This window comes from Chelonoidis abingdonii, chromosome 19, assembly GCF_003597395.2.
Source record: "Chelonoidis abingdonii isolate Lonesome George chromosome 19, CheloAbing_2.0, whole genome shotgun sequence".
NCBI lineage: Eukaryota > Metazoa > Chordata > Testudines > Testudinidae > Chelonoidis > Chelonoidis abingdonii.
In genome coordinates, this window is record NC_133787.1 from 2,540,735 (window position 1) to 2,558,287 (window position 17,553).

The 17,553-nt window shown below is 49.6% G+C and overlaps 1 protein-coding gene across 6 annotated transcripts in view; it reads left to right on the forward strand.

The window, feature by feature from the left end:
* Positions 1 to 17,553, forward strand: part of VAC14 (VAC14 component of PIKFYVE complex) — a 214,505-nt gene that overhangs the window by 23,991 nt on the left and 172,961 nt on the right. For all 6 annotated transcript variants that reach the window (XR_004375754.2, XM_075073743.1, XM_032795394.2 and 3 more), the window contains 3 exons: positions 1,921 to 2,055; positions 2,913 to 3,062; positions 10,915 to 10,975. Coding sequence is in view for 5 of the 6 variants with exons in the window: in XM_075073743.1 (XP_074929844.1) it covers positions 1,921 to 2,055; positions 2,913 to 3,062; positions 10,915 to 10,975 (346 nt within the window). In the remaining variant the exon portion in view is untranslated. The remainder of the gene's footprint in view (positions 1 to 1,920; positions 2,056 to 2,912; positions 3,063 to 10,914; positions 10,976 to 17,553) is intronic.

Genomic DNA, 17,553 nt, shown 5'->3' on the forward strand with positions numbered 1-17,553 from the left:
CCTGAATATGACTGTGGCCATGGAACGCTTCAGTCAGACCCCAGACATGCATGGATTTATCACTGTGTAAAACAAAATGGTGTCCTCCACACAACGTGACCTCGCATGCCATTGTAGAATTGCATGCCTTGCTAAAAGTGCCATGGCACACCACTGGATTTAGGTGACTGAAAAATTAGGGCCAAGTGCCTCAGGATTTCTGTGGTGTAAATAATTAATATGTTTAGGGTGTCTCGTTTTAGGTTTTACCTGATAAACACAGATAAAACACTCCATACAAAACCCACCAAAAATGGTTACTCAATTCATGTTGGCTTCATCCCTTTCCCGCTGCAGATTGTTCAGATACGTGATGTCCCTGCTTCGTGGCTTGTATCCAAGGGCTTGTCCACACAGGGCAGTGATGTGGACTACGAGCTGTGATTTCTAAAGCCTAATAAGGTGTTGTGCGTTAATTGGTCCATGTAGACCCTGCTGGTGCTCACTGAAGGTTCCCTAGTGCGGTTTAGAGGAGTGCAGTTTGAAACAGTGCTACTTGTACGTGCAGAGAGAGCCCCGAAAACCCTGATTTTTTGGACATCTACATAGAAATAAAAATAAACTCTGAAATATACTGCACGCTTTTCTCCGGCAAAGTGCCATCCAGTGGACCCTGCAGGTACGAGACATGGACGCAGACAGACAGCTTTGGTACTCTGAGAAAGGGCTTGTCTGCACAAAGGTGGCATCTCTTTACAACCAGTCTAATTACATGGTGCAAACCACGGGGGCACGCGTATTTTGAATTGAAAGCAATTGTATCTATTTAAAATCTCTGAATTTACATACTCTAGCTAAGCCTGTAAAATAGATCTGCCTCAGTTTTAGAATGCGAAGTTTCATCTCTGTCTAAATTGGTATTGATTATAACATAACACTTCTAGTAAAACCGGTGTAACTTTGTGGCACGCAGGCTTGAGCAACTGAATCTGGTTTCATTAGGTTAGTGATGGAACAGTTTAAAAGGATTCTGTTTGATTCCGTGCATCCTGCTGTCTGCGTGGCCTCTTTGCTGGGAATTTACTCAACTTCAGCCATTGGCAGCTCCCCCTGCCTTAGCTGCACTAATGCTGCAAACCTTGGGTGGAGACAGGGTAAACTGCTCTAAGCCGTGATCTGCCTGGGTGCAGTTTACTCGGGTCTCAAGCAGGGGCTTGCACAGTCTGTGCAAACAGAGGCTGTTCCTGCCTAGACTTGTGTTCACATTGCTGGTGAGTGGGTGTCTGGATCAGTGTGAAGGAGGCTGGAGGCCAAGGGGGAAGATGGGGGCCATCTGGGTGGGCAGCCAGCACTCACTCTTCTGCTGGCTCCATTAGTTTTTTTTCAGAATTTTCTTTAAAGCAACCTCCCCAGCCCTTGTGGTTCTGAAAGAGACCCCCTGAGTGGCAGCCAGTGCAATGCTGTCTGCCTGTGTTTGCAGACAGGCCTCTCCAGCTGCTACTCTGTGGCAGAATATGGAGAGTTAAGCAATAAATCCCTATGCAGCCTCAGGGGAAGGAGGGAGGGATGTGCACATACATGGGCTGACGTGTTGTGGTGGTGACTTAGCTGTACAATTACTGTGGTGAGGAACATGTTATAAATGCTTAGCATCGAGGCATGTGCTGGTCGCATGAATGTCAATGGGGGTTAACACTGAAGCCTAATGATTACCAGCACGTCTGCATTTAGCGTTTTCACTAAGCATTTTTAACATCCAGCTACTCTGGGCGTTTAGGGGATGGATCTTCTGGAGAGCACCCCTCACGACGACCCCTGCTGATGAAACCAAAACCAGAAGTCAATTGTCATCTCATTGTGCTTGTGGCGTAATTTGTTGAGTTTGATCCATCTGGGTGCCACCTGCCTATTCCTCAGCTGTCCTTGGTCCCTATCTTCCAGATGATCTGATTCAGCTGACAGCCATGTGCTGGATGAGGGAATTCATCCAACTGGCGGGCCGGGTCATGCTGCCCTACTCCTCAGGGATCCTGACGGCCGTTCTGCCGTGCCTATCCTACGATGACCGAAAGAAGAGTATCCTTACCCAGATCAGGGGAAGCAGGCACTGCTACCGAGCCCCAGGGTCTCTGCTTCCTCTCGGTCATACAGTCGTCACCAAGCATATGTAGCTATGTACAGGTATTCTGGGGGCTTGGCAGAACTCCTCAGGGAACTAATTCCAGCTCTCCTGGCCAGAGAGGGTTTGGTGGAAGGCGAGAAAGAAATAAAAATTGTTACAATCTTACCCCTCCTTAGGCCCCTAGGTGGTTTAAATGACATGACCAGCCTGTGGAGGAGGGAAATCCAACTAGTAAGATCTCTGTTGGGGAGGAGGGAAATCACATGCTGCATGTGTAATGGAGCCACTGCTGGCCATTGGCGTCAGTCAGTGGTTAGCCTGGGAAAATCACCTTCTCAGGGCATGAGCGTGTGAACTCAGGAATGGCCCCTTCCTAGAGTGATGCTTGAAGCACTGCCTCCAAGCAGGATGAGCTGCCCCGTCTCTGGAGTGTGAGCGCTGATATCTGATCACTTCGCAGAACATATCTGGTCACCTGCGCAGACACTTCCAGCTGTGCACTCGGGTGTGATGTGGGAGAAGAGGAGAGCTACTGGGCTCAGGGTTGCTGATTTGGGACATAAGGAATTAGCCAACCCTCCTGCCACAAATATATAGTTCCCTCCACCTTTCCCCACAAAGGGGTGGGGACAGCTGTCAGAATGTATAGCTTGCAGGGATGCTGTAAGGACTGGACAGGGGTGGGAACTATGTGGGGTAGGGGAGGAGGAATGGTTCTGATGTATTCTTCTGGGTCCCTGCTGTGTGGCTTGTCTAAGGTGCTGCGTAAAGCGTCTTGAATTAGAGTGTTCCTTACATCCTTTCTGCTCAGGCATCAAAGAGGTAGCTAATGTGTGTAACCAGAGCCTGATGAAGCTGGTCATCCCAGAAGATGACGAAACAGATGAGGGCAAGCAATCCCTGAGCCTCCAGATGGAGCCCAAGGAAGAGTCCCTCTCCCAGCAAGAGGTGACTTCCAGCGGTAAGTCCTTTTCATCTTGGCTTTGTCAGGACGGCACCCAAATAGTGAGCATTCTGGTCCCAGGGTTGCTTGTTCAGACATATTCTGGTCAAGGGCTTGGACAGTGGATGGGCAGAGCACTTGCGAGATGCAACATGGGACCCATTTATTAGATTGGTCCATCGTAGAATATCAGAGTTGGAAGGGACCTCAGGAGGTATCTAGTCCAACCCCCTGCTCAAAGCAGGACCAATTCCCAAGTAAATCATCCCAGCCAGGGCTTTGTCAAGCCTGACCTTAAAAACCTCTAAGGAAGGAGATTCCACCACCTCCCTAGGGAACCCATTCCAGTGCTTCACCACCCTCCTAATGATTTATCCCCGTAATATTTCGACCTGAACCTCCGCCACTGCAATTGAGACCATTACTCCTTGTTCTGTCATCTGCCACCACTGAGAACAGTCTAGATCCATCCCTTTGAACCCCTTTCAGGTAGTTGAAGCAGCTATCAAATCCCCCGTTCTCTTCCAGTTCCCTCAGCCTCTCCTCGTTAGTCATGTGCTCCAGCCCCCTAATCATTTTTGTTGTCCTCCGCTGGACTCTTTCCAATTTTTCACACCCTTCTTGTAGTGTGGGGCCCAAAACTGGACACAGTGCTCCAGATGAGGCCTCACTAATGCCGAATAGAGGGGAATGATCACGTCCCTTGATCATTGCCCCTGCTTATACAGCCTAAAATGCTGTTAGCCTTCTTGGCAACAAGGGCACACTGTTGACTCACATCCAGCTTCTCGTCCACTGTAACCCCTAGATCCTTTTCTGCAGAACTGCTGCCTAGCCACTTGGTCCCTAGTCTGTAGCAGTGCATGGGATTCTTCTGTCCTAAGTGCAGGACTCTGCAGTTGTCCTTACTCATAGAATATCAGGGTTGGAAGGGACCTCAGGAGGTATCTAGTGCAATCCCCTTCTCAAAGCAGGACCAATCCCCAGACAGATTTTTGCTCCCAAACGGCCCCCTTGCAACCCTGGGTTTAGCAGGCCAATGCTCAAGCCATTGAGCTATCCCTCCCCTTTTTGAACCTCATCAGGTTTCTTTTGGCCCAATCCTCTAATTTGTCTAGGTCCCTCTGTATCCTATCCCTACCCTCCAGCGTATCTACCATTCCTCACACTTTAGTGTCATCTGCAAACTTGCTGAGAGTGCAGTCCACGCCATCCTCCAGATCATTAATGAAGATATTGAACAAAACCGGCCCCAGGACCGACCCTTGGGGCACTCTGCTTGAAATCGGCTGTCAACTAGACATGGAGCCATTGGTCACTATCCGTTGAGCCCGACGATCTAGCCAGCTTTCTATCCACCTTATAGTCCATTTATCCAATCCATACTACTTTAACTTGCTGGCAAGAATACTGTGGGAGACCGTATCAAAAGCTTTGCTAAAGTCAAGGAATAATCAGAATCAGCTAAGTCAACACTTTCCCCACTGGCTTCCGTTCTTTTGCTGCAGACCAGTCAGCTAAATGCAGTATAAAACGTTGGGTTCCCTGTCACTTCAAATCCTATTTCACAGCTGTGGCCTCAGTCAAGAGAGACATCCTGATCTCTCTTGTTCGTACAGTACGCAGTACAGAGGATCTACTCATCCTGACTGGAGCTTGAGGCTGCGTCTATATCACAGGGACTATACCTGCACAGCTACAGCACCATAACTATGTTGGCACAATCACAACCTGTGCCAGCAGAAGGGGTTTTCCATCTGGTGTAGGAACACCGTCTCAACACTGGGGGTTAGGTCGGCATAGCTACAGCACTCAGCAGTGTGGATTTTTCACACTCCTCAGCGATGCTGCTATGTCAGACTCAGTTGTAAGTGTAGACCAGGCCTGAGTGCTTCCATAAAATTAAACCCCAGACAGCAGTGAGCGTTGTAACTTGGCATGCCCCTTTACAATGAGCAGTGTATCCTTAACATAGCCCTTGCTCAGTCTGAAGTCAAATGCTGCAATGCAGTGGTTGTCCGTGGAAGCTGTTGTTTGAGTATTTACTTCGTGGCAGTGAAATGATTTTTCCTTCTTCCTGGTTGTGGGTTACGTCAGTACATAATTAACATGGAGTCTAGGGACACTGCTCTAGCCTTCTTCATAGGCCCCTGTAAGCGTCGTTCTTTGGGATTGATGAGAATTGTAATTACTTCACTCAAGTGCCAGCACAAGCCAAGTAGTGTGCGCATGTGTCCCTAAACCTTGTCACTTGCCAGCTACCGGAGTATTTAAAGGGGCTCTGAAAAATCACATTTCTGTCTGAATTATTTTGCCTTCTACTATAATGTAAAACCCAAGGCCACTGTAATCGACAGACTTTTCTCTGGTTTCCTTTATGCCCTTGCCAGCACCATGTGTATTTGTGGTTGACAATGCACAGGAGCCCCTGTCAGAGGCCAGGACTGCATTGTGCTAGGTGCTGTCCAAACAGAGAACAAAAAGACAGTCTCTTCCCCAGAGTGCTTGTAGGTTAGTCAGTTTCATGGCTCCCCTGGACGGTTTGTGAGTTTCTCTTACAGGGCAGCAGTGGACAATAAAGCGTCTTTGAGGATAAGAAAACAAGGCCAAAACAAGCTAATCCCTAAGAACACAACACTCTGTGACTAGATCTGCCCAGCATGTACTCTGGGACTGCGATGGACCCGCTGTGCACCCCTGACACTGTGCCCCTGTTTGCCCCTGCTTGCCGGGAGCCAATAAAAAAAAAAACAAGCAGTAAGCTACTAGCCAAATAGCAACTCACAAGCCCATTAAGCCAAAAAAAAGCCCAATTTCTGCTTTTTTTTTTTTTTTTTTTTTCCTCGCATTTGGCATGTCTGACAATTAGGATAAGTGAGGAAAGGTTAGAGAAAAACCCTCCCTCCTCTTTTTCATTTTGTTGTCTTTGCACACTTGACAGCAGTATCATAGTCTGTCACTATTTCTGCTGCATAGTCCGTTTCTCCTGTTCGTTTAAAAACAGAGGAAAGAAACATTCAAAATACAAATGACTGTAAAACCATAAACTACCTGGAGAAATCACAGCACAGGTGAAATACATTAAAGCTACTTCTAAATAATTGTTGAAACTAATTACAATCAACTTGGTGGTACGTATTAGTCATTTTTAAAGACCATACATTTACCAAATTTCAGGATCTATTAAACCTGCTAGATTTGCTAGGCTGGTCAAAAACCCGTACCCTGCTACAGGCAGACTTGGAGCGGCTAGTGACATTCTATATGTGCTGTCAGCACCAAGTCCTGAGTAAGAAGTGGTTTGACTTCGTGCAAAATGTCAAAATCTGGCAAAAACCCAGCTTCCCTTCGGTCACTCAGCATATCCCAAAATGGCGTTGCTTGCTTTTCAGCCATGGCGCCAGGATGGACAAAGGCATCCCAGCACACTGTGCCCTCCAATCTCCATTGGCATGCGAAAGGGTGCACACTCTGACCCTGCCTGGCATCGCTGGTGGGGCAACCCAAGAGAGACAACAGTTCTTAGTACACTGTATGTCAGTGACCACAGGCAATGGCATCACACCTGGTGTTGTGTAGTGAATTTCCCAAATCTGTCTTAATCCTAGGACCCAGTGAGTCTTTGGGACAGCATGTAAGAGGGCATGTAAGTGCTCATAAGAAGAGCAACAGTATTTCACAAGTCCTCTGTCAAGTCACTACATGGTAGGTCCTTAGGATCTTTTAATTTGGCTTGATCGTCACCCAGTAAGTTATTTATCTGGGCTATCCTGCTTATAGCCAACAGTTGACACAGAAGTGTGTTTAGCAGTTAACTCTTCCTCACGTGGTGGTCTGGCACAGCGACCAACAGACAAGCTTCAAAAACAGACTCCAATGAGAAACTGCTGAACTTGAATTAATATGCAAACTAGATACCATCAGTTTGGGCTTGAATAGAGACTGGGAATGGCTGAGCCATTACACACACTGACTTTATTTCCCCATGTTAAGTATCCTCACACCTCTTGTCAAACTGTCTGAAATGGGCCATCTTGATTATCACTACAGTTTTTTTTTCTCCTGCTGATAATAGACCATCTTAACTAATTAACCTCTTAGAGTTGGTTGGGCAATTCCCACCTTCTTATGTTCTCTGTATGCATATATATCTCCTCACTATATGTTCCAGTCTGTGCATCCGATGAAATGGGCTGTAGCCCACGCAAGCTCATGCCCAAATAAATGTTAGTCTCTAAGGTGCCACAAGGACTCCTCCTCAGCTCTTTGTTGTGTTTGTGCAATGCAAAGCGTAGTGGGGTCCATGACTAGGGCTCCTCACCACCACCAGTTTGAATACTACTTGTTTTTAAGGTAGCATCTACATTAAGAAAATGACCTAATGTATTGCTGACAATGGCTGTCAGCAACAGGTCCCCTATGATGTGCCTGTTGCCAAAACAGTTAATGCTCTTGCGCGCAGTCGAGACCATCATCCACTGACTCTCAATCACATGTTCTGCAGAGGTGTTGAAAATAGGTTCACCTAGTTCACATTATCTCTTTGCCCCTGGGTCAGGACAAACTGATGCAGCTGGCTGCTGTCAGAAACAAATTAATTTTCTAGTGCATACAGGGCTTTCAGGCAGCACACCCACAGCTGGCAACACCATTCTCCTAGTAGTCAAGATAGCAAAATCCATGAGAGACATGGGAGTGTAATCGCGCTTGTCTGGGATTTAGGTGTTGGTAGTGTAGCTGGTATATGCCAGCGGTGGCCAAACAGTGGCTTGCAAGCCGCTTGTGTCTCTTTCACAGTTAAAATGTGTGCGTGTCACGGAGGCTGCACCGGCACCGGCGGCCCAGGCTTGGCATGTCCTGGGAGGTTGCAGGGCTGCAGCCAGGGAAGGCACCTCCCAGCACTTTCTCCTCTGCCTGGCACAGCCCTGCCAACTTCCCAGAACCCAGGAGCCTCCTGCTTACACCTATGGCTCCATGCCAGCCTGTGCCTAGTTGGCAATACCACACTCCCCACTGGTGGAGCTGGGTATGAGTCACAATGCCCAGCTCCTCTCCTGGCCCATGTGAGTAAATAACCCTCAGGGCGCCTGAGCCCTCCTTGGCATCCATTCAGACAGACCAATGGAGGGAGTTTTAATTTCTGCAGCAACAGTTCCGTGCACAGGGTGCTTTCCTGTCCCCCAAGAACCTCTGCTATTGGCACACGGAGCTTGTGTCACCATCGTGTGTGTGTGTGTCTGTCATGTGGTTCCTGCATGTTCTCAGGTGTTACTCGTGGCCCAGTCAGACTTGCTGTCAGTTGATTGCAGGCTACGATCCTTTCCCCTCACTTCCCCAGGGGAGCGCAGAGATCCCAGCTTGCGGAGACCTTCGCTCTACTGTTAGTTCTGCCAAACGCGTCCTTGGCGGAGCTGCGCACTTTTGCAAATGGCCTGTTGGGAAGTGAAATCAAGGCCCTAAAATGAAGAGCAAGACTGTGAAATGATGAGCCTGGGGGTGCTCTTGCTTCCATGATCTATGGTGAAAGGGTTAAGACGTCTAAGGGCCAGAATTACATGGGTCCGCAGAGCCAGGACTGTAACCTAGAATTACTTCCATGTGAACCAATATAGTGTGCAGTGGGTGAACAAAACAGCTGGGAGAAGGTGGTTTAACCAAGGCTGCAGCAATTGGTGGTTCAGTGGTAGAAGTTATCGCCCTGCCACGCGGGAGCTCGGGTTCGATGCCCGGCGCAATGGCAAGAGCAGGGGGGTTTTGGGGGGTTGGGTTTTTCTTAATAAAAATAATTGCCGCTGCGCCAATCTAACACTCTGTCCTAGGGTCGGTCCCTTTCCACCAGGGGACCTGAATTAAACAATTAGGAGAAACCTATTACAATCAGATTTCTAGCACCAGGGCGGAGAGCAGTCAAACATGAAATACTACTGAGGGCTTGTCTACGTGGCATTGGCAAAGCACACTAGAGGGATGTGACTTGTAAAGTGTTCTAGCAGCCCTGTGTAGACTTGTAGGACTATTTTAATGCAAACTAGGTACCTTTTAGAACATGACACCAGGATCTATGCATAACAGCTACAGAACTTTACAGATCACATCTGTCTGGCACACATTGCTGAGCTATATAGATAAGCACTTATTTTAATGATGCATTCAAGTGGTTTTTTTGTGACAAAATAGCATTTAATCAACTCTCCAGTTGTCCTAACGCTCAGTTGCACAAAAATCTCCACTGACATTGGTTTTGTTGTCAAAAAAATCTTACATCTGCATGAAAGATTTGGGTAACTCTTTTTCAACTTCCGTATAATGAAAAGAGCATGTTCTTTGTTGATTATCTATCACAAACACGGATTTCTGAATGTTTGAAAACTGAAGAGCTCTAGATGGGTGGTCTGTCCATGCAATAAATAATAGTGTTCCAGGGCATAAATGCCTGACCTCACTTAAAGGGGATGTGACTAGTCAGATTTCCTGAATTTTCTCCAAGATGGGTACAATATGCTGTTAACCTGATGTGTCTGGTTGCAAGCCAGTTGCATAATTTTTTTCAAATGGTAGTCAGAAAAAGTATTTCTATAATTGTTAGGACAGAAATTAAGTGTTTTATATCGTTGTACTTAAAAAAGAAATTCAGTGCTTTCACTTAGGCACTAATTTTACAAAGCTTTCTGGTTTTTGAAGAAGTGATGATGGGTTACAAAAATATTTTGGGGTGTTTTTGATACAATTCAGAGAAACTTTTTTCCCAGCAAGAATCTAATTCTAACTTCTAGAGGGAGTACGGAATAAGCTCTTTGTAGGACTTTTAGCCCCAAAAGACAATTAAAAGCTATTCCAGCAAAGGGAAGCAGTGTTCAATCCAGTTAATTCCCTGGCCCTAAAGAGTGATTTCTTTAGGTGTCAAGAAAAGATCTCCGGCCAGGAATATAATACCGAAGCGTAAGAGAGAAAGAGAGATCACAAAATTGTCTTGTGGTTTGAGCATTGGCCTGCTAAACCCAGGGTTGAGAGTTCACTCCTTGAGGGGGACATTTAGGGATTTGGAGATTGGTCCTGCTTTGAGCAGGGGGTTGGACTAGATGATCTCTTGAGGTCCCTTCCAACCCTAATGATTCTATGATTTCTATAATGATATGTGCTGCGTTAAGAACCCTGCAGCCAGAGGCCTTGTTCACCCCCAAACAGGCCATCATGCCTGTTCCCTAAACCAAATGGGACCAATTCTGGGGCTGAGACAATCAGCCTGTGTGGCATTCAGGCCCTCCCTTGCCTGTCCATGGAGGGACTGGTTAGTGGCAGGTGGGGTGGTTTGGGATGGGACACCCTGCCCCATTACTAATTGGACTGAGACCCAACATGTCTGTTCTCAGATGTATCAGTCACTGCATGGGGAATTGACCAGATCATCTAGTTCAGTTCCATGAACTCTATTTTGGGGTCAAGGTTGGCATTCCTTCCTCTGAAGTTAGGAAAGCAGTTTGCAAGCCTTGATGATGCTGGCTGGGTTCCGTTTCTGTAAGGGCTAAAAGGGAAGGAAGGCTGGGCTGAGGTGGATGAGTAACATCTAAATGCTTGGTGGACTTGGAGAGCTATAGTTAAAGCTTGTGCTAGTGAAAATATCTTCATGGTCGCCTTCCTTCAGCAGAGGGCACCGGGACCACGGGAGAGCTCCTGTCTAATATGGGCCCATACACAATGTCAAGTGCCTGCTGCAGTGTGGTGATGGACCTGGGGCTGAGGGCTTCCAAAGGCCTGAATGACTGTCCTCATTGCACAGATCTACAGGGTACTGGGCTGTTCTCCAGCCAGGGGGATGTCTCAGTCTGCCCTATTGAAGGGTCTAACTAGTGTCCCTTTGATCCTCCTTTAGGTTGCCTGGAGGCCTCTAGCGATTCAAACCTCAGCAGTGCCAGTGTCTTCAATGTAAGCAGGTAAGTAATGATCATTGCTTGAGAATGGTGTGCATGGGATACAGGTCAGTGAGACCCTCTTTCCCTTATGTTGAGGTGGGGAGAGACTTTGCAGGGACAAGGGTGCTGGTGAGAATGGAGGGGCATTGTCAGGGCTGCAATAGGGGCTGCAGGACTGTCAGAAGGAGGCCTGGCCATGCACGTTCTGGCTCTAACCAGTGCCTGCTCCTTTGGGGGGCCACTAAAACAAGACACTTGGCCTTCTGGGAGCCTGGCATGCTCAAGGAGGGGTGGGCATTTGTGAGGCAGGAGCTCTCTGTAGGGGGTCAAGGAATCAGCACTTCGCACATTCGAGGGGCAGAACCGCCACCCCACCTGTCCCAGCTTTCCCTGCTCACCTCCTTCACTCCACCCAGCGTGAAAGGGGCTCAAAGCTGAATTCAAAGAGACCTCCTAGAGGAGGGGAGAGGGCAAAGCAAGTTCAGCCATAGCTCTGCCTGCTTGGCTGGGAGTAGGGAAGCCCAGGAGATCACTGGCCTATTGCAAGTCTAGTTAGCTCAGCTCCATTCAGGAGGTCCCCCAGCAATGGGTGCTGCTCTAGAAACCTAGAGAGAGTTGGAATAGCTGCTGTACATCTGTGCTCTGCACAGCTAGGGTGAAGTTACAGAAACTCTCCATGGGGTGCCCATTTGGGCGTATGAACGGTTTGCTCCTTGGTTACGCATGCACAGCTTAATGGAAGGCTTTGTTCTATGTTTGGGTAGAACCTGAATAGACTGCAATACCAGCAGCTCACCACAGAGTGTCACTGTAACTCAGGTGTTAATAGGCCCTTGCACTGGTTTAAAGGCACAATCAAACTGCAGTCCCATCTCATGGGTACTGTACCTGCCAGAGTCCCCTTCTCTGTGTTTGTGCCTTTACAGTCCTAGGCCCTGAATCCGTAGACACTTACACCTGTGCTTAACAGTAAGTGCAGCAACAGTTGCCATAGAAGTCAGTGGCGACTTGTCACTTGCTTTAAGTGAAGTACGTGTCAGTGTGTGCAGCTCTGGGCCATATCTTCTTCCCTGTGTGTAACACAGCCTGGAGACTGACTAGCCAATGGGCTGTCAAATGCACCAGGTTAATGATGATAACCTTACGCTGCCGAGTGTTAACTACTCACCAGTGGGTCAGTCCTGGAGTGTCCCATCCCCCAAGCATCACCGCCTTCCTTGGGAGTGGCAGGTATCTCTCCTGGAGAAGGGAATACCATCCCAGATCTTCAGTGGGGTGACAGGGGGACCCAAAGACCCTGCCCAATATCAGAACCCTTTTGTGCTTGGTGCTGTACAAAGGTAGTAAGAGTCCCTGCTCTGAAGCGTTTACAACCAAAGGTGACGATGAAGATGGGCAGGAGGGGGAAAAGAAGCCTAGCGAGGTTAAGTGACTTGTTCCAAGGTCACCCTACGTGAATAACGTAGCTGAAGTCAACATACTTAGATCGACTTACCATGGTATCTTCTCTGCGGTGAGTCGACTGCTGCCGCTCCCCCGTTGCCTTTCACATCGGTGGAGTACAGAAGTTGATGGGAGAGCACTCGAGGATCAATTTATTGCTGTGACGAACTGGGACTGTTCTTAAAGTTTGCTCTGAACACTGTGTTGGTGCCTCAGTGTCCCCTAGGCAGTTCTTACGCATCCAGGTGGTGGGATAAGGGGGTGTGATTGCTACAGAGGAAGGGGCCAGTGCCCCTAAATGCCGGGCACTCTGTCTCCTAGCCAAAACGGATGGCCTGGGCCCCTCCCCTGCAAAGGTGCCAGCTGAAGGTGTTTGTTGGAGACAAAGGCATCAGCTGACCTCCTGGCCCGGGAAAGGAGCTGAGCAGAGAGGAGGGGCGGGAGAGGGTGGTTAGTCTGGAGCTGCCTGGGGATAAGGAGTGAAGTGCAGACCTAGGGGTCTGGCTCACTGCCCCCCAGAATGGACCCGGCCGAGGGGTCTGGTTCGCTGTATCTACAAGCTCTGTTTTAGACCCTGTTCCTGTCATCGAATAAACCTCTGTTTTGCTGGCTGAGAGTCACGTCTGACTGCAAAGTGGGGGTGCAGAACCCTGTGGCTTCCCCAGGACCCCGCCTGGGTGGGCTCGCTGTGGGAAGCACACGGAGGGGCAGAGGATGCTGAATGCTCCAAGGAGAGACCCAGGAGGTGAAGACGTGTGAGCTTCTTGCCCTGAACAAGTCTGCTCCAAGGGAGAGGAGGCTCCCCAAAGTCCTGACTGGCTTAGTGGGGAGCAGTTCCAGAGCATCGCCTGGGGACTCCGTGACAATTGCATCTACGCTAGACGCGATAAATCGTCCCCCGCTGGATCGATCGCTGCCCGCCGATCTGGCGGGTAGTATAGACATACCCTGGGTTTCCAGCATGATCTCAAACCACTAGACCAGGGGTGAGCAAACTACAGTCCGCAGGCCACATCCAGCCTGCCAACTGATTTAATCTGGTTCTCGAGCTCCTGCTGGGGAGTGGGGTTGGGGGCCGTTCTGTGCGCGCATGCCGCAGTTCCCGGAAGCAGCGGCATGTCCCTCCTCTGGCTCCTACGGTTAAGGGCAGCCAGAGGACTCCTCATGCTGTCCCTGTCCCAGTGCCGCCCCTGCAGCTCCCATTGGCCAAGAACTGTGGCCAACAGGAGCTGCAGGGGAGGCACCTGCAGATGGACAGTGTGCAGAGCTGCGTGGCTGTGCCTCCACGTAGGAGCCAGAGGGGGAACATGCCACTGCTTCCAGGAGCTGCTTGAGGTAAGCGCCGCCCGGAGCCTGAACCCCTGACCCCTTCCCATTCCCCAGCGTCCTGCCTCAGCCCTGATCCTCCTCCTGCCTTCTGAACCCCGTGGTCCCAGCCTTGAGTACCCTTCTACACCCGAAATACCTCAGCCTGAGCTCCACCCCACAGCCTGTACCCCCAGCAGGAGCCCTGACCTCTCCCCCCAGCATCCCAACCCCCTGACTCAACCCAGAGCCCCCTCCTGCACCCTGAACTCCTCATTTCTGAGCCCCCAACCAGAGCCCTCACCCCCTGCCTCCGTGCCCCAACCCCAATTTCTTGAGCATTCATGGCCCGCCATACAATTTCTATATCCAGATGTTGCTGTTGTACCAAAAAGTTTGCCCACCCCTGCACTAGACCACCAAACTGCGTCCCTTTAATAGTGCAGTGAATCTTTTTTATACCTAAGCTGTTGCTAATGCAAGTTTCATCCTTGGACTTTACACTTAAGATGTTAAATAGAATTCGTTTAGTGGCCTGTCACTTCAAAGCCCACTCAAGCAGAGCATCCACTACTGATACTGCCAGTCTGTAAAGCTGATTTCTCAGCAGCTTTTTTTAAGTAGCTAGTGCAGGTGGTGTGTTGTGACACTGGAAATGAGTCCCTCTGTCTACAGAGCAAGTTTCCCCCACACCCTGCCATTGCACCCAGTCCGTATTCTGAGAGGTGGATGCGAGCATTGGTCCATTTCTGTACCAAAGGCCTTTGTCAACTAGGAAATGGACTGAGTCAGCTGCTGGATGTGAACTGCTGTTGGTCGCTTTCCATCTGGGTTGGAGACAAGTTGATGTCTGAGAGAGGAAAAGCTTCTTTAGTACCGTGACCCATCCAGTCTCTCACGTTCAAGTGACGCATTGATGCTGATGGATCTGGAGTCTTAGCCCCCTACAAAGGGATGCAGATCAGCTCAGGCAGATGGACGGGGTGATCTCACAGGCCTCCCTCATTCCTGGCTTCTAGAACAGTGTAGCTGGCTATCTTTTTAAAACGCTGCCTAGGTTCTTGTCCTGCCTTCAGCCTCCTCGTATCTGAGCGCCATCCAGTCGTGCATTAAGTGACGTAACTGTCACATGGGGCTTGCCCTTGCTCTCAGCCTCTCCCTGGGGAGATGTGTGTGCCGTGGCGTGTTTGGTTTTGTTTGTTTTCAGATGTCCATGCTGCTCTCTGTTTGTCGAGAAGGCAGGTTGCATTGAAGTGCAAGGTGGGGAGGTTTCTGATGGTACTTAATACCTGGGAGTCTGAGAGTGGCCCCCTAGAATGTGCTCTCTCCTGCGCAGACGCTAGGAAGTTCCGTTGTCGCAGGGGAGTGGAGATATTGACCATTCTTTATCCTGGAGCTTTGAGCACCCTGGGCCCGGGGTACTGAGCACCTTGAAGACAAACCTTGAAGGTGACTCTCCACTGGCTTCCCATAGAGGGGAGGACAGGTGTGATGTACTCGCAGGAGCCGGTGTTGCTGAGACGAGATCCTGCAGTATTTCCAGAAAGTGGATGGCTTCAGGGCCAGGTATGGAGCAAGTACTGGGCAGCTTTGACACAAGCTAATTTACACTGCCGAATGTTAATGACTCACCAGTGGGGCAGTCTTGGAGTGTCTCATCCCCCAGTGGACCACTGCCTTCCTTGGGAGCGGCAGGTATCTCTCCTGGAGTGGGAAATACCATCCTAGATTTGATGGGCTGATCTGCAATAGCAATTCCTGTGTAAAATCCCACTTCTTGAGGTTAAAAGGTGATCCAAGATTGCAGTGGGGCAGAGCTACTTGGATGTTTTCAAGGACCAAGCTGGGGTGCACTAGGTGCTACAGATGCACAACAAATCAAGGAAGGACATATTAGCAGTGGGTGAGGAGGCCACTTCCTGGCACTGAATGACTAGCTGGAGAAATCGAGGCCCTGAGACAAAGCCAGCTCAGAGGTAATCATTGTACACTGGCTTCCCCAAGCATTTCGTTCTCTTGCATGCTGAGCTCTGCTGCCACCGTCTGGTTGCAGTGCTAGTCAGGCTCTCTTGGTTTTTTAGCCATTACTGGCATGAGAGAAGTAGAACTCCCTTGTTGGTGACATTAGCCTGTCCACACGAAGCAGCATTGAACTCATTCTCTTCTGCCCCTCCTCCTCCGGGGGGTGTCTAGCTCCTTGTGCCAGGGACCATCCGCTATTGTGTGTGCACAGAATCTTGCACAGTGGGGTCCAGGTCCATGATTCTGGCTACTAGGCTCTACAGTACCACAAATAATTAGTCTTCCTCCCAAGCAGCTGACATCCACCGCTGGGGCTAGGGCTACACGGAGAGCGGATGTAACAGGTGGTGGATGTGTCTCAGCTGCGTGGCGGTTAGAGAGCAGGATTTGCAGGGAGCCTTGTTTCAGAGCTATCCTAACCCTTTTGAAAGAGGAGACGCCGGGCAGGAATTAGCAATGGGTTTGCCAGCCATTAGATCAGCTTTCCCTTCCCGCAGGAATAATAAGGGATTCGTTTAGCTTCTTGGGATTCCAGTTCCAGGTGGCTGCAGGTGTTTGTACAAACGTAACTCAGCTGTGTGCTCTTACAGGAGGGTCACAGAGCACCAATCACTACAGTGGCCAGATCTCCTCTCTTCAGCCAACGCTGCCCCTTTCTCCTAGTGCTTTGCCATCCAGCTGCTGTGCAGCTCTGGATCTTGAGCTGGGCCGTTCACTTCCTCTGCAGCCACTTTGCCGGGGGTCACAACTTGAATGCTGAGATTGTGGAAGGGAATGATTTGCAGCATAGCACCCAGCTGTCTTGTTTGCACAGGTGTATGCAGACTGGGCTGTCAGGTAGCCTGGCTCTTGCTTGGTGCCTAGCTTGGACTGTGAGACAGGACCACTGCATCTGCCAGGAAGCACTGAGCTGGACTTTGCTCACTCCTCATGCCAGCTCTGCTTGCGAGCAGTGACGTTAGCTCTGCAGAGTGCAAGGCAGCGTTGTAGCTATCCGCGTTCGAGGCAGTGCCCCCACTCGCTCTGCCAGAGGCCCAGCGACGCTCGAACAGGTGCTGGGCTGAAATCCGCCTCCAATCCTTATCACCGCACTCCAGGCTCTCCCTTCCCCTCCCATCTGATAGGAAGGGGAAGAAATCCAGGAACCCAGAGATACAGCGAGAGAAGCCCTCAATACACCCCACTTCTTGGGGCAGATGCCCCTGGCCCCAGTATTCACTGTCCATGGCCTCCATGGAAGGAAGATTTAAAAAAAAAATTCTCATCCCTAAACAGGGACTGGGGTGAACTCTGTCCAGGGGTGAATGGAGTCTTGTCTAATGTTGCTACAGAGCTATGGAGGTAGGTTTGGAAACGGATGAGGAGAGAGTGGGGCTGGGGTTTGTGTGACATGTACAGAGAAGGGAGAGTGAAAAACATGAAGCTCTCAGCTCAAGGCAAGAAAGGAAGGGGAAAAGGTGATGGAAGAGGCTAAGCAAAGGAAACCCAGCAAGCTGTGTACGCACTGCGTGTTCCTGTATATCACCCAGAGTGACCTGTTGCAGTAGAATGTTGTGAGACTCAGTATTGCCCTGTGCCGGCTTATCCAAACTGCACTCACCAGAACACAAACACTTTGAGGTGCTTATTGGGAGCACCATGAGCTGCAATGGCTGAGGCTCTTCAAGCCATCTGTGAGGAGCAGATAGTGGCGAGGCTGCTCTTAGAAAAGCTGCTTTCAAAATGGCTTGAGATGGATTGAATCTGTGAAAGCTGTTTCCTTAAGCCCTACTTGGTTTGCGTCTTTTCGGCTTTAGTGGAAGGGCCTTTCAACTTGTGCTGTGGTGAGG